The sequence below is a fragment of the Phoenix dactylifera genome, unplaced genomic scaffold (assembly GCF_009389715.1).
Source record: "Phoenix dactylifera cultivar Barhee BC4 unplaced genomic scaffold, palm_55x_up_171113_PBpolish2nd_filt_p 000257F, whole genome shotgun sequence".
NCBI lineage: Eukaryota > Viridiplantae > Streptophyta > Magnoliopsida > Arecales > Arecaceae > Phoenix > Phoenix dactylifera.
The window spans coordinates 234,152-254,838 of record NW_024067750.1 but is presented as its reverse complement, the minus strand read 5'-3'; the positions used below and the strand labels follow the sequence as shown (position 1 = coordinate 254,838).

General features: G+C 41.5%; 2 protein-coding genes across 2 annotated transcripts; both read right to left on the bottom strand.

The window, feature by feature from the left end:
• Positions 1–9,418: 9,418 nt before the first annotated feature.
• Positions 9,419–10,030, bottom strand: LOC103699455. Its single transcript, XM_008781474.1, has one exon. The coding sequence runs from the start codon at positions 10,028–10,030 to the stop codon at positions 9,419–9,421; it is 612 nt and encodes a 203-aa protein (XP_008779696.1).
• Positions 10,031–13,202: 3,172 nt separating this feature from the next.
• LOC103695538 (endoglucanase 20-like) lies at positions 13,203–20,145 on the bottom strand. Its single transcript, XM_039117669.1, has 14 exons — positions 19,778–20,145; positions 19,553–19,676; positions 19,142–19,465; positions 18,925–19,032; positions 18,648–18,818; positions 16,032–16,045; positions 15,571–15,859; positions 15,052–15,264; positions 14,766–14,963; positions 14,557–14,634; positions 14,307–14,459; positions 14,111–14,219; positions 13,842–14,008; positions 13,203–13,748 (listed from the first exon to the last, which is right to left on the bottom strand). Exons 1-14 carry the CDS (start codon positions 20,122–20,124, stop codon positions 13,359–13,361), a joined length of 2,685 nt encoding a protein of 894 aa, XP_038973597.1. The 5' UTR covers positions 20,125–20,145; the 3' UTR covers positions 13,203–13,358.
• Between the last annotated feature and the right edge of the window lie 542 nt (positions 20,146–20,687).

The window sequence follows — 20,687 nt, the reverse complement described above, 5'->3', positions numbered from 1 at the left end:
GTTTTATATCAAGGAGGGAGTCCGATGTTCGCCGTTGGGGCTGGCTGGCAGCAAAGTTGCTGGCAAACTGCCTGCCGAGCTGCTCGAAGGAGGAAACGGTACTCAGCTTCAACCCGGTAAACCAAAACCGGGCTGGTCCTCGGAGCGTTGCTGGGAAAGCTTTGCACAGCATGGCCTCCGAGGCTCCCTGTAGAGCCATTAAGGCCCGATAACTTTCCAGGTGGACAAGAGGGTCGGTCCTGCCGTTGTAAGGCTCCACCTGAGGCATCTTGAATCGTGGCGGGACCGGCTCATCCTCAATTTGTTGGAAGAAGGGGGACTTCGTGGTGAACTCGAAGTCACCATCACGTCCCGACTTCCTTCCATGGAGCGCCTGAATCTGGCGCTCCAGCTTCTCGACCTTCTTGTCGAGTTCATCATTCTGGGGGATCACCGCGGCGGCCTGCTTCGGAGCAGGTTGCCCTGGGACCGACTCAGCCTCTGATGGTTGTGGCCAGCCACCAGGACCTCTAACTGGATGTTCTCTCCAGAGGGAGGCCTGGACTTGAGAGTCCTGACCTCGAAGGGGGAGTCCGCTTGCAGGAGGCACCGGCTGAACTGGGGCCGGAGGGAGCGGTGCCGTCGGGATGCCCCTGGGTTGCAAGCTTTGGACAGCGGTGGCCAAGGCCTGCACTTGTTGCACCAGGGCATCGAACTGCTCCGGCCGAACTTGAGTTGACTCGGCCGGAGGCGGCGAGTTCTGGACAGAGTGTCCAGGACTGGGTGGAGGACGTCGAGAGGCATTGGAAGCCCCCTTACTTCTCAGTTTCATGGCCGCAACTCGGGCCCTTCCTCTAGCGCCAACTGTTGCTGGAAATTGGACCCGGGGGCGACCGTGAGCCGAGAGGGGAGGAGGCTAGTAGGTGGTGGAACAGTAGGTGGCGGCGCGTCGGCTGGTGGCGTCCTCCTGGAGGATCCTGCAAGAAAGCCGGTGGCCGGGATCTCCGGCGCCGGCCCTCCGATGCTTAAGTCAGAGGGGGGCTAGTATATGAGTGGAGTAAAAGAGGAGAATGTTTGTTCCTGTCCGTATTTTTTTTCCCCTCAGGTTTTCTTTTATAGAAGGATATTATGTTACCTGAGAGGTGACAGGGTGAATTGTCTCTTTGTGATAATTAAGCACGATCATGCTCATTAAATGGCGTTGTGGAGAATAAGACCGGATCAGACCGGAGTCAGCGAACTGTCATGGTTGATCGGACCTGTTGGAGTGGTTGAACCGCCGGCCGTGGTGGGCCTGGGGTTCGTAGATGGCAAGTGCATTGATTGCTGAGTGAACCGGTGATCAGGGAGAGCCATACGCTTTGATGGTCCAGTGATCCGGAGATCATCTTGAGCCGTGTTCATTTAATGGTTGAGTGCATTAGAGGTCCGCAGGGGTCACACGCATTAATGGTAGGACGTGCCGAAGGCCTGCGGAGATCACGTGCCTTAATGACTTGAGGACAGAAACAGAGTACGATGGGGTCGGATATTTAGTTGTCAGATTCTCTAAGAGATTAGGCTGAGGTTGAATATTTGGACAAGGCATGGGCTCGGCACCTGGTCGGGCGCCGAGCCGAGCTAGTTGCTCGGCGGGGTGCCTCCAGTTTGAGTGTTGAGGTCGGGCGCCCTTTTGGTCGAGCGCCTTTCTGGTCGGCGCTCCCTGGCCGAGCGCCTTTCTGGTCGGCGCTCCCTGGTCGAGCGCCTTCGAACTGGCACGACTTGGGTTTTCCCCCCAACACGGTCCATGAAAGCTCCGACGATCTCCTCTCTGTTCTGCTTCTTGTGTGCAGATTAGTGCTTCTTCCTTCCATGCAAATTCATTAGTGCTCTACAGACCTTCGGATCGGATTTTGACGGCAGGGACAAATGAGCCACGGAATAAAGGTAGCCCTCTCCCAACAAGCCTGAATTATTTTTTTTATATGTCCACCATCTTCGAACCTAGATTTCAGATACGGCCATCTAAAGACTTTATGAATAGACGTCTAAGCTGGCAGATTACAAAATTTAGGTCTCTAACCTATGAATACATAATTCAATAAACTAAAGCGACAGCAGCAAAAAGTTCGTAAGATCCTCACCATTTCAGAACCCAACACAACAAAGGCAGAGAAAAGATTATTTCTGCAACCACTTTCCGCAAATGCACCTAATCAAATCCTAGCATATTATGAAAATATTATTTTCTTCCTTACTTCAAGAGTCTTTTATCTTTTCATCGAGACACAAACCTATGCACCTTGAACCTGGCATTGTATGTTGCAACATCCGGAGGTACACCCTTCTTCTGCAACTTATCCATAAGGGAAATTGCAACATCACAGTGTTGGATCGTATTATAGATGCATCCATATTCCGAAAAAATCTTCGAGGCATCGTCAAGATTACTAACTTTGCAGTAACCATGCATGGATCAGAGCACCATAAGTAACTACAGAAGGCTTGCAACAATCATCGACTATCTTGTTCACTGACCACAGTTGGAAAATTCCCAGCTTTGCATGAAATAGCGATTAAAGTTGTTGAAAAAGAAGAAAGAGAAAAGAGAATTGTATTTCTGCCTGTCTGTTATAATATACAGGAGCAGCCTTTATATAGACTAGGAGGCTGATGAAGTTTAGTAAGACCGACTAAGTTTAGCACAATCAATCACAAATTAATCAAGATGAAGTTTAGTAAGGCCGACTAAGTTTGGCACAATCAGTTATAAATTAATCATGATCCTAATCAATTATATGATTTTAATATTCTTCCTCAAACTCAAGGTGGTAAAGTAGACACCAACTTGAGTTTGAAAACAAGAGATCGCAAGATGCTAGGAGGATGAGCTTTGGTGAAGACGTTCGCAATGAGGCAAAGAGAAGACAACCAAAGTTCAATGATGCTTGTAGAGAAAAACACCATAGAAGAAGAGCAAGAGATCTTGAACTGGATGATAAACAAGTCGAGGTAGCAAATATAACCGAAAATTGAGGACTAGGATGGTGCCATGCAGATGTACGCCTCCATGATCGAGAGAGGGACCACGCCTGCCAAGTTTAACGCTGCTGACGGTACGGTTTGACGCGCTGCTGCCGGAGTTTGGAGCAGGACCGCACCTACCAAGTTTTTCCGCTAAGTTTTTGACGGTACGGTTTGACATGCTGCTCCATGCTCAATGATGCGGTGGAAGAGAAGGTCACCGACACGGAGGAACAGAAGCATGTGCTTAGGGAGCTTAACTCCCTCAAAAGGAGCACTGGAAACGGGTGCTCAGGGAGCTTAACTCTCTCAACAAGAACACTGGAAGTAGATACTCAGGAAGCTTAACTCCCTCAATAGGAGCATTGAAAACGAGTACTCAGGGAGCTTAACTCCCTCAACAGGAGCACTAGAAGCGGGTGCTTAGGGAGCTTAACTCCCTCAATAGGAGCACTGAAAATGGGTGCTTAGGGAGCTTAACTCCCTCAACAGGAGCACTAGAAATGGGTGCTCAAGGAGCTTAATTTCCTCATCTCCGGTGGAATAGGCACCATGTGCAGCGTAAAGAAGAAAGGAAGAAAAATAACAAAAAAATAATTAAAGAGAAAAAAGAAAAAAGAAAGAAAGTTAAAATTTTAACAGAATCTCGATAAGAAAAAGAAGGCTTTGACAGTCGTCGAGACCGAAGCCCCGGCTACCCCCCCAAATGAGGCAGGAGAAACAGAGGATCTGCGAGCGACGACGACGACCATAGAAAAGAAGAAGAGAGGACGACAGTAGGTTACATGATTGGTGGCTCTAATACCATGTTGAAAAAGAAGAAAGAGAGAAGAGAATTGTATTTCTGCCTCTCTGTTATAATATACAGGAGCAACCTTTTTATAGACTAGGAGGCTGACGAAGTTTAGTAAGGCCGACGAAGTTTAGTAAGGCCGACTAAATTTGGCACAATCAATCACAAATCAATTAAGATGAAGTTTAGTAAGGCTGATTAAGTCCAGCCGCCTCCATTGCGCAGAGCAACTCACGCCTTATCCAGCTTCTTCTTGCAAAGTATCAAGTCGGAAGCCATTCTTTTCCACAGATGACACCGTAGGGGCATGCATCCTCCAACCTGCCAACCTGACTCAATTCAGATACAGTGCAAACTACATATATGACCAAGTCCAGAGAATGTCCCTCCCTGATCATTTGTTCGCAGGAAGAATTTTTCCTCAATAGAATATTTTTCTGGAATGCTGATGCTTAGATATATGATGCTTGAAAAATTGAATTTTGCATATTTGATTAATCATAATAAAAACTGACTTATATTTGGTTGAGCATCTACTTTGTTTGGAAATATTATGTAAAATATATGTTACGCTCTTAATAAAAGAAAAGATTTTATTTCATTTTATTAAATGCTTAAGAATATTTTTGAAAAAAAATTATTTCAATCCTCAGCCGATGTAAATTGGACTTTGCCACATTCTACATGATTTTTTTTCTATAAAAAATCAAAATTTTATTTTTATGAGAAAACTATTTTTTATTTTTTTTAATTTCAATTAAACATGGAGTATTTTTTTATTTTTTGTTAACCATTTTTTTTCTCTTTTGTGCATTAAATGAATCCTGAGCGGCTGCACTTCCGGTAACATCAGCCAGAGCATGCTGTTTTCATCAGTATTTGGACTGGTGCCTCATCCATGAGACGACTTGCAGAGTTGGCTGATAAGGATCCCATAAGTCAAATTCCGGATGTCCATCAAGGCTGAAGGTGATGACGAAGATTTGAGGCAAATGCGTGGATCGAGTTGAAGAGTGCTATTGGATCAACTTGAAAAGACCCTAGCTTAAGTGGTGAATGAAATCCAGATAAATGGCCAAAGAGGATTTCATTTAGCCGGATGATAAAAAGTAATTCACTTTCATCTTTTATTTAATCTGTGCAATTTTTATTTTTTTCAACGGGTACAACAGTTTTATTTTGATAAAGTTATTTGTTGCGGAGGCCAAAATAAAATTTTTCATATAATTGAAAAAAGTTTTCTTCCAAAGATTTTAAAAATAGTATTCCTTTATTAACACCTATTCAATCATGCAGAATTTTTAATTATTCTTGTTTATTACAATTTTCTAGTTGGAATTGATGGAATGATTAACTTTAATGAATCATAAATCAAACCTTGAGTCACTATATCCATCTTGAATTGAACTCTGAGATGCGTGCACAGCTTCGATCAATCGAGATTGCTCTGATTTGGACAGAGATTAGCGAGAGATCTTCTAGAGAGAGAGCTCTTAATGCGTGTATTAGAGAAGAGGTCTAACAGGCTATTTATAGCCCTCTTCAGGGACCAAACGCCGTGGTTAGTTACACCCGTGAAGAGTCAGCCCCCATCAAGGCAATCTTTCACTGCCATGCAATTACCTCAATGCCCTTGTGATTATTAGGATTTACAAGTGACACTTGTCAAGATGTGGGTTCTAATTAAACGGGATTAGGGTTTTATTAAACAGGACCATATTGACGCCATTTGTCAATGTGGGCCACAACTTGATGGGATCCCAACATTCTCCCACTTGGACCATATTGACGCCATTTGTCAATGTGGGCCACAACTTGATGGGATCCCAACATTCTTCCACTTGGACCATATTGACAAGTGAAATATCCTTAGCACTTGAATTTTATAATCTTTGTACGCGTGTTCTTTCTATTCTGATATCAATTTGGGCAAACTTTATATTTGACTACTTTGAAAATAATAATACGAACCATCATGGAAATAACACCTATTTGATTGGCGTATAACCTTCCATGATCACTATATTACTAAACCATCATAACCAAACCCTTATGAATGAACTTCTTATAAAATCCATTCTTTGGTCATAATTTTTGCTACCATAGTATGCATAAACCATATGAATTTATTAAAACAGAAAATATAATAAATGTGATTTACAACCATCTGAAATGTGCACAATAATACATCAATTAATTTATACAAAAAAGGCCCATTTGACCGACATGCTCCTTATGCAATCCCGGGGCTATTGCTTTGGTCAAAGGATCTGCCAACATAAGCACAGTATTGATGTATTGAACTGAAACTTTATGGTCATCACAATTTTTCTTTATAACAAGATATTTCACCTCCATGTGCTTATTTCCATCAGATATCTTGTTATTTTTTATTGAGGAAACTGCTGCTAAATTATCACAATATAACTTTATGGGCCTTGAAATAGTGTCCACAATCTGTAGGCCCGTGATAAAGTTCCTCAACCAAATAGCCTGTGTAACTGCATCATAGCATGCTAATAACTTAGCTTCCATTGTTGAAGCAGCTGTCATCTTTTGCTTCGAACTCTTCCACGAGACTGCACCACCAGCTAGTAGAAAGATATAACCTGATGTTGACTTTCTACTATCTGGACATCCTGCAAAGTTTGAGTCTAAGTATCTAACTATCTTCAAGAGATAGGATTTGTTGTATGTGAGCATATGATCTTGAGTTCCTTGAAGATATCTCAATACTTTCTTTGCAGCTCTCCAATGTTTCATTCCTGGATTAGCTTGAAATCTCCCCAGTAATTCCACAACATATGCTATATCAGGTTTGGTACAGACTTGAGCATACATTAAAGTCCCAATTAGTAAAGCATATAGAAATGCTTTCATGTGCTCCCTTTCAATTTCATTCTTCGAAGATTGTGATTGGCTCAACTTTTCACCTTTAGTAATAGGCACTAGGCTTGGTTTGAAATTTTTCATACCAAATCTCTCCAACATTTTCTTAATGTAGGCTTTTTGAGATAGACAAACTTTTTTCTTAGATCTATCTCTATGAACCTCAATGCCGATGACATATGAGGCTTCACCTATATCCTTCATATCAAAATTACTGGAGAGAAATTGCTTAGTCTCTCTAAGCAATGCCAAATCACTACTAGCAAGCAAAATGTTATCTACATATAGGACTAAAAAAATAAATCGACTCCCACGATTTTAAGATAAATACATCTATCAACAACGTTTTCTACAAAACCAAATATAGAAATGATGTTATTGAATTTAAGATACCACTGTCGGGATGGTTGCTTGAGTCCATATATAGACTTATTTAGCTTGCAAACTTTTTGACTCTGACCTTCTGAAACAAAACCTTCAGGTTGTTTCATGTAAACTTCTTCCTCTAAATCTCCATTAAGAAATGTAGTTCTCACATCCATTTAGTGCAGCTCTAAGTCAAAATGAGCCACCAAAGCCATAATTATCCTTAAAGAGTCATTCTTTGAAACTGGAGAGAAGGTCTCATGATAATCAATACCCTCCTTTTGAGTAAATTCTTTGGCAACAAGTCTGGCCTTATGTCGCTCTACCTTGTCCTTGGAGTCTCTTTTAGTTTTAAAAATCCATTTGCAGCGTACTGCAGTAGCTCCAGGAGGTAGTTCAACTAGATTCCAAACATTATTTTTAGCCATAGAATCTATCTCATCTTTCATAGTATCTAGCCATTTGGAGGAATTTACTGAATTTATGATTTGTGAGAAATTTATTAGATCATCTATATTTCCGATGTCATAATCGCTTTCTTGAAGGTATACTATATAAGCTGGTGGAATTGGAGATCTCCTTACCCTTGATGACCTTCTTAAAGGTATACTATATAATCTGGTGGAATTTGATCCATTGGTTCTATAGGTGGAGGCGCAACATTCTCAGTGATAACTGGCACAGATTCAAGTGGAACATTAATAGTAGCTCATCCTCCTCCAACTCCAAATCATTATCAATGATAGATGGAGGAATCATTGGCTGCTTATTTGAATCTTGAACACCATACGGAGTTTGCTTTTCCTCAAAATTAATTTTTTGAGATTTTATACTCCTACTGATTTGGTCATTTTCAAAAAAATCTAGCATTTCTTGTCTCTACAATCCTCAAAGTATAATTAGAACAGTAAAATCTGTATCCCTTGGACTTTTCTGGATAACCAATAAAATAACAACTAATGGTTCTAAAGTCCAACTTTTTCTCTTGTGGGTTGTACACCCTTGCCTCAGCTTGACACCCCCAAATATGTATATGTCTTAACTAGGTTTCCTACCTGTCCAAACTTCATAGGGTGTTTTTGGGACAGCTTTAGTAGGAACCCTGTTTAGGATATACGCAGCGATTTTTAAGGCATCACCCCACAAAGAAATTGGAAGAGATGAGTGAATAATCATACTTCTTACCATCTCTATTAATGTTCAGTTTCTTCTTTCCACAACTCCATTTTGATCAGGAGTACCAGGCATAGTGTATTGTGCAACTATACCTTGCTCTTGAAGAAATCGAGCAAATGGACCTAAATGTTGTCCAGTTTCAGTACACCTACTGTTGTATTCACTACCTCTATCTGATCTCACAACTTTAATCTTTTTATTAAGTTGTAACTCTATCTCTGTTTTGAAAAGCTTAAAGGCATTTATTGCCTCAGCCTTATCATACAACAAGTAGAGATACCCATAGCGTGAGTAATCATCAATAAAGGTGATAAAATATTTATGACCAGTAAAATATGGGGTCGAAAAGGGCCCACATATATCTGTATGTATGAGATCCAATAAATTTGTGCTTCTTATGGCATCTTTCTTAAATTTGTTAGTCTATTTTTTCTTGATGCAGTCTAAACAAGTTTCAAAATCATCATAGTCAAGAGTTGGTAAAATTTTATCATTTACTAATTTCTTGATTCTTTTTATGGAGATATGGCCTAATCTTCGGTGCCATAACATAGAGGAATTTTTATTTATCATGTTACGTTTTAATCCATAATGTTCTTTATTTTGCAAGGATAAAAGGGATAGCTCAAAGGATGTATCAAGGTCTAATTTGAATAAACCATCCTCTAACAAGCAATTACCACCAATAATATTATTCAAGGAAAGGTTTACAAATGACCGTCCAAATGAAATGGTAACAATGGAGCAATACCCAACTAAAAGAAGATATTGGGTATTGCTCCATTCCTTCAATGATTTATATACACTAAGACAAAAGGAAGTAAGTTTAGAAACAGATATCAAGTTTCTTGAAAATTCAGGTACATAGAAGGTATTTTCTAGATACAAAATATGGCCAGTCTTTAAGGTCAATTTGAACGTTCCAACAGCTTCCACATGTGAACGCATCTTATTTCCCATTATGATGCTTTGTTCACTTTCCGTTGGAATTCTTTTGTTCAACAATCCCTGCAAAGTTTTACATATATGGATAGTAGCACCGGAGTCAATCCACCATATGTTATGAGGTACATCAATAAAATTTGATTCATAACACACTAAGAAAAAAAAGTACCTTTCTTTTCGAGCTATTTCTTGTACTTGGTACAGTCCTTTTTCAAATGTTTCTGTTTTCTATAGAAGAAGCACTTTATTTGCTTTTTATCAATCATTTTAGCTGACACTTTCATTTTTCTTCTTCTTGACAGGAATATGATGACTGGTACAGCCAATCTCTTTATGTCCTTTTCCCCTATAATAGGTGAGATAAACACTCTCTTGCCTCTCTTGTTTTATTCTCTGCTCCTCATCAACACACATGGCTAGAAGTTGATTTATAGTCCATTTTTCTGTATGTGTGTTGTATGAGATCTTAAATGGTGCATACTCTATAGGCAGAGAATTAAGAACAAAGTGTACAAGAAAAGTCTCTGACATGTCTACTTCCAATGATTTTAATTGGGCAGCGATGTCACGTAACTCCATAATGTGCTCGCGTATGCCACCATTATCATAATACTTTAAGGAAGCAAACCTTGATATTAAGATGCTGGCTAGGGCTTTCTTTGAACTCATAAATTGCTCTTCTACTGTTGTTAAGAATTCTTTTGCAGTTTTGCAATCAGGAATTGAGCCCCTTATCTTTCTGGAGATATGATTTTGTATGAGTAAAAGACTTAAGCGGTTTGACCGCTCCCACCTCTCATGCAACTTTTTCTCCTCTAGCGTAGTTTCCTCCATGGGGACAGGTAGCATGTCCTCACGAAGTGCCAGATCAATATCCATGCATCCTAAAGTAAATGTCAGTCTTTTTTTCCATTTCGAGAAATTTGAACCATTAAGTATTGGAATGCATGATGTGGATTGTGAAAAAACTGTCGGAAACAGAGCTGCAAAACATATGCTTACTATCAATATGCATGCTATAATTACACTAAAACCTTATCTAAATCACTAACCTATATTAGCAATTTAGTGAATAAATCAAAATTAACTTTATATGATTTACCCCTTTATGATAAAACTAATGCATTAAGTGTGACATTTAATGAACTTTATATATCTAGTTAGAAAAATCCAAAGAATAACAGCCAGATCAGCTCCAGATCGGTGGTGGAGCACTAGGCTCACTTAAGTACCAGCCTTTCTTAGGCACGTATGCCTTTTTGACAAGTTTTTCTTAGACACCGTTATTCAATGGATAAAATTTTTCTAGATATTGTTCAATATTAATAAAGAATTCAAGGCCTTTGGGCAACAAGATTTCATCATAAATATCATACTAATAACATTATTTCATCCCATCATTAACCATGTATAATGACTTTCCTTTGGGGCCGGTTCATTTTATATGATGCAACTATTCAATTTCATGAGATGGTGATAAAAGACTTTTTATTTATTAAATTAAATTAAAGCATTCTAAAATTTATGGGATACTTTGGCTCGTCACCACAAATATGCAAAATTTAATCATTTTTTATGTCTTTTCTTATATAAGATGCTTTGGCTCATCTCATGCATACATCACCCTTGACTCATGAAAATATGAATAATATAAACAATCATGTATCATCATAAGAAAGCATATAAATTGATCATTTATGCAATAAATTTATTACATGGAGTAATACATAATTGTCAAAGTACTGTTCTGTAATGAAACTTTAGCAAAGGGACCACATAAAAATATTTTAGGACCCTTTTGATAATTCAACTTTCGGCTGGGGACCATATATGAATTTCAAAAGCTCCTTTTTCAGAATAACATATTGTCAGGGGTTTAACAGCAAAATACACAGTTTAGTCAAAAGGATTCGGGTTTCGGGTTGTGGGCCGAGACCCAATAACCCGAAACCTGTTAATCTCTTCACCCTTTTTATTATTATTATATATATATCTATATTTAAATGGATTCGGATTTCGGGTTGGAACCCAAAACCCGAAATCCGATCCACTTACTTCATCTTCCCCAAACGAGGCTGATCGAAAGAAGAGGAGGAGGCAGCCAAAATCAGTGATCTCCTCCCATCCTTTCGGTGGTGCAACCACTGCCGCCGGCCGCACGGAGGCTGGTAACACGGCCACAGGCCGCGGGGACGGCCGCAGGGTGGGGCTGGAGGCCGGTCGACCGCGGAGTTCGGTCGCAGGGTGCGGCGCAGCCCGCGGTCGCGGGCCACAGGGGCGTCGGCCGCAGGCCTTGCTGCGGGTGCCGTGGGAGGCGCGGCTGGCGCCGTAGCAGCAGCCATGGCCGCTTAGCGGCGGGCCGCAGGCCATGACGGCCAAGTCCCCCTTTCCCTTTTTTTTTAATTATGCCGACGAGAAGAACACTTCCCCTTTGCACGGTGGCGCGGCCGCTAGCCGGTTCGCTCGCCACCGGTGGCCTTTTCGGCCACCCATGGGAGGAGGGTACGGCGGCGGAAGCCTGAGCGCCGCCGCCCTTCTTCCTTTTTCCTTTCCACCCGCCTCGGCCATGTTGGCCACGGCGGTTCGCAACCGCTGTAGGCTCGCCGGGGGTGGGTCGCAACGGCAGCCGGGGAGGCGGCGGCCATGGCTGCCTTCTCTCCCTTCTTCTGTTCTTGAACATGGGTGGAAGGGGTGGAAAGGTTGAAGGGGTTTAGTCCCATATCGCCCAGACAAACATAATTCCTTGCTTTAAGTAATATGGGCAAAAGTTCTGATTTCGAGATAGGAGTTTAGTCCCACATCGGCCAGAGAAAAATCTTTCATATGTTTAAATAACATCGGGGTCTCCAATTTTCTCAACAAACAGATCAAACGGGTATGATTTATTTTGGAATCCAATCTACCCACTCTGATACCATTGATGGAATGATTAACTTTAATGAATCATAAATCATACCTTGAGTCGCTATATCCATCTTGAATTGAACTCTGAGATACGTGCGCAGCTTCGATCAATCAAGATTGCTCTGATTTGGATAGAGATTAGCGAGAGATCTTCTGGAGAGAGAGCTCTTAATGCATGTATTAGAGAAGTGGTCTAACAGGCTATTTATAGCCCTCTCCAGGGACCAAACGCCGTGGTTAGTTACACCCGTGAAGAGTCACCCTCCATCAAGGCAACCTTTTCCGGCCGTGCAATTACCTCAATGCTCTCGTGATTATCAGGATTTACAAGTGACAATTGTCAAGATGTGGGTTCTAATTAAACGAGATTAGGGTTTAATTAAACGGGATCCAACAGGAATAACTCATGAGTCACTATGATCAATTATTCCAACTGTACCGAATGCTCATACGGAGAATCTGAGCATTATGATCAAATTCAATTGCATTTTGACCATATATCTGAATATTCAGCATCCACCATGGAAAAAAACTGGGAAAGAGGGAGAGCCACCATTCATCTATTTTTTTTTCTGTATTTTTTTTCTATTTTTTTTCACCAGCAAATTCATACATCTCCAAAATCTTTTCATGTTCCCAAAAACAGCTTACTTTCCAAATTTTACAATCTTAGCCGCTCATTCTAATCATACTTTGACTCTAATTAACAAAAATAACTATGATAAAAATTAAATAGAATTTAATTTGACAACATATTAACCATAACAATTCTTACATGTACACAATGCTCATATAGGAAAAAGAACTCCTAGGTCTGGAATCATAGTAGTTGCTTCAAAAAATTCTTTTTTTCTTATCCTTTCCAAGAGGTACAAACACCCTGCGTAGATTATAAATGATAGTTATAATAATGGTGGAGAAGTAAAGGGTACCCGATGGCATTCGGAGATGAATGTAGACTTGTTGGGCAAAGATAATCATTTTGGTCCGGGTAGAGGTGGCGACACGGGTCTGAGCTGAGGAAAGCATTTTTTTTTTTAATTAGATTAACTCTTTCAATTGAATGAGTTTGAGTAAATGATGTATGAACGAAGACACAAATGTTTATTCGCAATCATAACTAGATCTTTATTTTTTTCAAAAGAAAAATTGAAGCCAAAAGCCATAAAACGATAATTTAGGACAAGGGGCCCTGGAAAATAAAACCAGACCGCTTTCTGAGTTACAAGAATAGTTGAAGGGGTTTATTTGTAACACTATCTGTGCTTTTACTAATATCTCATTGCACCATGAACTATCGTAATCATCTGTTGAACTTGGAAGTTGATGCCATGGGTGTTCCCTCATCCAGCGGCAGCTGCAAGCGGCATTGTTCGTCGAGCAGAGGGGCCGAGGCACCGACGAAGGCCGCATTCATGTAGGTGGTGGGCTCTGAGTGTATAGATTCCGATCTAACATCACCAAACTCGTCATCGGCATTGGGGCCACCCACAATCGCTCCAATGTGAATGTTGGCGTTGGGTTTATCGGTGTTGAAATAATCTGCAAAGCCTTCCCCGCATCCCACCTTTTCTGGATGAACTTTGATGGATGCTACGGATGCACCTCGGTGGTGTATACGCTGGGGGTATTTGGTGCCGTACCCCACCATGTATGAGTAGCCCAGTGGGTTGTCTCCTAGTATGTAATCCACCTGAAAGAAGAATCGCATTAAAAATTTCTGCGAGCAGGAACTGATTCAATAACCAGGTTGTGCATTTATTTAACCGAAGCTGTATTTGTTTGCCTGCGATTTCGCAAATGCTCTGATTTGAGCAGTAGAATAATTAGCGGAGCTGCACTGGACTCCACCAATTCCAGCAGACTCTAAACGATTGGAGTAGTAAAAGAGCACCATGGCAGCACTGGTCACGTATTGCAAGTTGACAGTGTCGCGCGTGAACAAAAGTCCTCCTGGACGTGCATGACAATAAGTTGATAATACGTTAGCCTACGAAGAGAAAGCATAGGTGGAGTTTAAATTCTGTTCTTGCTCAAGAAAGAAGGATGCAGTACCCGGTGTTGTTTGGATCTTGACGGTGCCACTTCCCGGCATCAACGAGCATACAAATCCATCAGCATGGGTCTTGTATATAGCTAGATCATTCTTCCCTGCCAAATATTCCTGAAAGAAGAATCACATCGAGGGTGTTATATGGTGGTTTGTGTCGTTTGCAACGGAGAGTATGTATCAAGGAAAGGATATATATACCTTTGCAAGCAATGCCTGTGCTCCAACGAATTTGTTGTCCCAGCTGAATTCTGGAACAACATCACTCCAGTTCTGATTATTCGATACGAATGTCAGATATTGGACGTCTTTAGTTGCTTTGAAGAGCCAAGTAGCACCCCATAGAAGCTCATCCTATAGAAAAGATAGGATTATTATTTAGATGATTATGATGTGCAAGATAAGTCGTTTGGAGAGATTTAGAGCTGATTCATGAGAGCAGAAATCTTGCCTCATAGCCAGAGAAGGAGCAGTAGAATGGACAAGAAGCTTGGTATGATCCTCTATACTTATCGGCAAATTCGAAAAGCTGATCATCAAAACATCAATAATAAGCATAACACAGAGAGGGAAATCTTGTTCCCAAAGAAACAATCAAGTTAGATCCAGACCAAATGGATCAAGGAAGAGAGTGTAGCTATTGATATTTGCTTCACTTACTGCTTTTGCTTCCTCTAACAGCTTCGCTGCATAGTCGGAGTCGACACTCTCGAACACCATGTAAGCAGAGGCAAGGGCAGCGGCAGCATCTGCAGCCACCTCTGTGCCTGGTGTAGCAGCAGTGATCTCGAATAGATTCCGGGGTGTGTCCATGTCCTCTGGGCGCTCCCAGCAGGAGTGGTCTGATCCATCACCTACCTGCCAATTGCCAAAGGACGCATCTCATATGGTTGCAATGGATGCATCGATAGGTTAATTTAGATGTCACACAAGCAAAAATATTGACCTGAGTATAGAGTGTGGTTGGCGAAGTGTGAGCTTTCAATATGAAGTCCGCCCCCCATCTAATAGCTGAGTGCAGGTAGTCGAGCTGGCCAGCAGCGGCAATCTGTGCCTCGTACTCGGTTGCTGCCCAGCTCAACAGTGCGACGCTGAAGGACATTGGCCATCCAAACTTGATGTTGTCTCCAGCATCATAGTAACCACCAGTCAGATCAACCTGAAGAGAAAAATAACTGTTGAAGATTTTTTTTTCTTTGTCAAAAAAAAGTATTCCCTAAACTCATTTACGTGTTTCATGTTAATTCAAATCATTTTCGAGCATATAATTATTAAGTTGACCAAATGGTTAACACTTTTCTTATGTTCTATTCTGTTGGTCCTGGGTGCGATCATGCATCTAAGAACTAGAAGTCGCAGTGCACCAAAACGCAAAACAAGAGAAAGAGATAGAAACTCAATGCAACATGATCTAATTAATGTCGGATTGTTTGCTAAAATATACATAATATGCTACTAGGATTACATTGTCTATCTGGCCATCTGTCAGAGCTGAGTCCCCTCTCCACTCGACTCGCTGGTCAGCCGGCAGCTTTCCAGAGCGCTGCCCTTCGAAGAACAAAATGGCCTTCGCCAGAGCATCAGTGTAGTTGTAAGACCCATTCGAGAGGCCCCTGACATCACCACACTGATCTACTGCCTCACCATTAGCCAGGCCAAATACCATTGCCCATAGGCACACCACAATGACCAAACTGTTCTCCTTCTTCCAAGCCATTGCTTCTGGTTGATAGATACTGTAGCTGTATCTCTTGCTGTGATTTTAGTCTTAAGGAAACATGTATATATAGTGATCACAGAACAAAAAAGTTCGACTCTTTAAACTCCCTCTCTGCACCCAACGTAACAGGCTAAAGGTAAGATGATGGACTCCCCATACCTTTCTGTTTCTCCATTTCACTCTTTGCACCCCCCGGCCCATACTACCTTTGCCTACTTCCCTGCAAATAAGCAATGATTTCTTACTTGAAGAAGTATTGAGTAACATAGGCCTTCGCAATTTCTCTAGAAAGTGAAACTTTCGAATGGTGCGAATTGATTATTTGGTGACGTGAAGAAAACGAGAACAGTTTCAGAAACTGAAAGGAAAAAGACGGGCCGTTTGGTAGTTTTGTGGTATTTAACTTTTTCGTATATTTCTGTGCCTCAGATTGTCAGAAAGAGTGGAAATTGGCGCGTGTACGGCTGGGATAAGAAGTTGCAACCAAGTTTTTTTTTTTTAGGTGGAACTAAAGGTTGCAACCAAGTTGCCGCATAGTTGGATGAATGCCTCCACCATGTACCCCCATAGTTGTTTCGTGCTATAAAGCAAAACAGCCAAATAAGCTCATGATTTGACGTAATGTGCGGGGCCCACCTTGCAGGCCATTTGACATTCTAACCCTTCAACTGAGGCTAGGATGAGGTCATATCACACCTAGCTGAGAGGGTCCGATCCCTTCCGATTTCGGGGTATGCGGGTCCAGATACCCGAATGTGGAGCACATCGTGTAGAACCGAAGTGAGGGTGAAGGAGCTCTCCCGAGTGCTCCGGCTGGAGCATGAGCCAGGTTCAGAGTGTGTCTGGGTCTGGCGCCTAGGCCTCCATCCGAGGGTCGCACTGTTATTATAGAAGGTCGTATGAGATTGGCTTCCGACGAGAGCAGTGCTTAGCGGACGGGGTTTGAGGGTGCCCCCGAGTGCGTGGCATGCAGAGCCGTTGAGTCGATGGGCCATGCACTGTTTCAGTGCCCATGGGCAAAGGCGGCGTGGCGTGCGGCGGGGCTGCCATGGGAGGGTTGGTTTCAGAGGGACCAGTTCTTATGGACCATCCGTTGGTGGTCGGACAACCCACTGACACGCCAAGAGGCAGCTAGAGCGACCTGCACAGCATAGCAGATATGGCTGGCAAGAAATGCTCGAATTTTTGGCGAGCAGAACATGCCGCCAAGGCTCGTGGCGGAGAACGCCCGGGCGCAAGCGGTAGAGATTAGTTGTGTTTCCTCCTTAGAAGGACTTTTGATAGCTCAGGATATCTGGGGTTCCCATTCTATCTCGGCAGCTTCTTGTACGGTGTTTTTCATCTGAAAGCCCCCACCCCCAAGCTTCCTCAAGGTCAATTTTGATGGGTCGGTGCTGGATGGTGGCATAAAAGGTAGAGCGGGTTTTGTCATTAGGGACCCGAGCTCTAAGGTCGTGGCGGCGGGAGGTTGTCAGTTATTTGACTGCACGGTTCCTGGAGCGGAGCTGAGAGCTACCTGGGTGGGTCTTCGATATGCTCAGCATGTGCTCTCAGCTAGTTCAGTCATTTTGGGGGGTGACTCGGCTATGATTATTAGTTGGATCAGGGGGGTCAGAGAGTCAGTGCTGCCGACCATCCCTTGATACGCGATATCTGAATAATGCTGAGGGACGGAGGGGTGGTCCAGGCGAAGCATGTGTTTAGAGAAGCCAATGGAGCTACAAATTGGGTGGCCACGTATGTGGCTAACCATGCTAGTAGTATCCTATGGGCAGGGGATGGAGAGCTGCCTCGAGAGCTCCGTGATATTTTATTTTCCGACTTTATTGGGTGCATCCGTACACTACCAGAAAACACGCGTATAGTGACGGAGATTCCCGTCACTATACCGTGTTTCCGGTTACTAATATGGAATTTGTGACCGGAGCTTCCGTCACTGACTTCGTTACAAAAACACGCGTCGCTAAATTCTCCGTGACGGCGGCGATTCCCGTCACTAACCTCCGTGACAGAACCGCCGTCACTAAGCCGTTACAAATTCAAGAATTAAATATTTAAGAAATTATGTATTTCCCGTCACTATCCAGTTGCGGAGTTAGTGACGAAGGCAACTTGGTCACTGATTTTGTCACAGAATGCGGTCACAAGTTTGGTCACTAATCTGTCACGACCTTTAGTGACAGATTTAGTCGTCACAGACATGGTCACACATTTTGTCACTACATTTGTCATTAATCCCGTCACTGACCTAGTGATAAGTTTACGGTCACTAATTGGTTACAAACGCGCTGAGCAAAATCAATTTTTATTGACCAAAATCCTGTCACTAAGTTTATGACTGCTCGTCACAATAGTTGGTAAACAATTTAGTAACCAAAATTTGGTCACCGATCACAATCTAATAACCTGGTACATTTGGTACATTGATTGGCACATAATAATAATAACAATAATATCATTAATAGCAAAGGCATTCAACATTACGCAAAAGTCATTTTAAATGTCATTCAAAATTGGCATCAACATGTCCTGAATCCATCAAAATCAAAGTCTAAAAATATGTCATAAAGATCAACAGAGATTTCATTCCTCCTAGGAATGCAAAGACCTATCATCTAAGGCAAAAACAATTATAATGAAGCATGATCAGCAGAACCAGAATCACCATTACTCCCCCGATCTGCATGCCTTGGTCCAAAGCCAATCTCTTCTCTCATCTTTTGAAGAACCTCCTCTTGCCATTTTTTCTTTTCCTGCTCAAGAATACGTAGAAGGTCTTCATGAGTGTACAGCTCTGGAGCTTGACTTGTAGAGGTGGAAGCAGATGATGATTGCCCAATAATTCCAGTGAGATCCTCTAGGGGACTAAAGCCATAGACATGGCCATGAGTTGGGACACCAGTTGCCTCAAACCACAAGTCATAATCACGTGGAGGAGCATCTGAGGTGGAGGCATCACCATATTTTTTGGAGTATTCAGCTGAATACTTTGCCTGCCAGTTGATTTAAAAGAAGAGAAAAACATTATGGTGGATCAAACAAGAGATAAACATGAGCAAGCTCAATAATATTTATGAATCATAAAAAAATTATACTTACCATGACAGCTTCACTTCTCTTATCTACATATCCTCCCATGCCTTGCTTTGTCTTATGCGTCCGATTAAAAGATTCAACTATTGTTGGCTCCCTGCCTAACTTTAATTTCTATAAAAGAGAAAAGAAAAAATTCATTAACATATAATGGGCTAATTTAAGATGACTGAACAATAATATAAAAATTATTATAGAAATCTAATTGAATAAAGATATGTACCAATCGTTCGTCATGATTGACAAATGTGATTGATCCTCCACAGTGTTTAGAGATGCTACCGTTCTTCATGGTGTTTCTATTATTTTTGTTGGCTTCTGATTTCTTCTTCCATTTTGGGGAGATCCAAATATCAATTAGCTTATTCCAATTTTCTCTAGAGATCCAATTAGGGGGTTTATCACGGGCTTTGTTTAAATCTCCTTTTGCTTCCAGAAGCTTTTGGCTTCTGACCTTCCCTAATGAGGTTGTCAATCGTCGCTGACAATGCTTGTTCCAAACTTCATGCACATGATGCAATTGTCCTGGAAGAATTGTGTGTATCTCCTAACAATATATAGATCGCAAGTAATCAGACTTACTATTTGTTAAGGGCAAAAGTTAATGATAAGAAATATAAATTAATTACATCACCTCAAATTTGTTCCACATTCCAACTTTAGCATGTGTAGGGACCTCCCTCCATGACAACCACGGACCATTAAAAAATTGGCGCATGATAGCAACAGCTTTGTGACTGACCTCATAATCAAGAAACCTGCAATTTAAAAAATATTCATTAGAAAATAAATTAAATACTTTAAATGCAACAAACACATAAATTCAAATTAGTGATATAAGAAAGTGATATTTTCATACATTCCTCTTTTGCACCTAACAATCACTTTTCCATTTGCATCAACAGGGGCTTTAAGGGTTGGTTCTGGGCCATTGCTCTGTCTTGGATCAATTCCAAGTTCATCATTCATCTGATCCTCATTCATTGTATCCTCATGATTTTGCACTGCACCATTCATTTCTTCATCATTTATTTCTTCATTTGCATCCAACTCTTCAATCATGTCCCCATCAGGAATGTAATCATCATCATCATGACATTCCTCGACACGCTCAGGCAACCTAGGAGGTTGAGGAGGAACTTGAGTAGCAGCCAGTATTAAAGCTGCTTTTCCATTACCTATTGCTTTCCCTTTTTTCTTGGCCATAACTGCACAACAATAAAAAGTTATAGTTATTTCACAATGTAAATGTCAACAAATTCAATCAAAGTAAAGAACAATCAGTGGACCTGTTGCTTTCCCTTTGCTCTTTCTCATGTCTGCACAACTATAATTTATAAGTCTAAAATTAGTTATATTAGCATTCATAAATATACATGTTGTATTTTAATCTTCCTCAGCCTCATGCTCCTCTTCCTCAGTTTGTTCATCTTCAAAATCTTCTTCTTCATCCTCAAGATCCTCTTCCATTTGGTTAGTTGTCAACTCAATTTCTGCTGCATCAATATCTTCTGCATCTCTATTAACACCAACCAAAATGTCTGGGTCATCAAGCTCATCTGTCATCGAGATTGGGGTAGGAATCCTGTAGTTTTCTTCTTGATAAAAATCAGAAAAATTTTCTTCTGTCCCACTAGGAAGGAACCTACCTCTAGCTTTTGTCTTAATTACTGCCCACCACAATCTTCGATTCTTCTTCTTACCTGGGTAACCAGTATAGAACACCTGATGTGCTTGTTGAGCTAATACAAACGGATCATTGGTTGGAA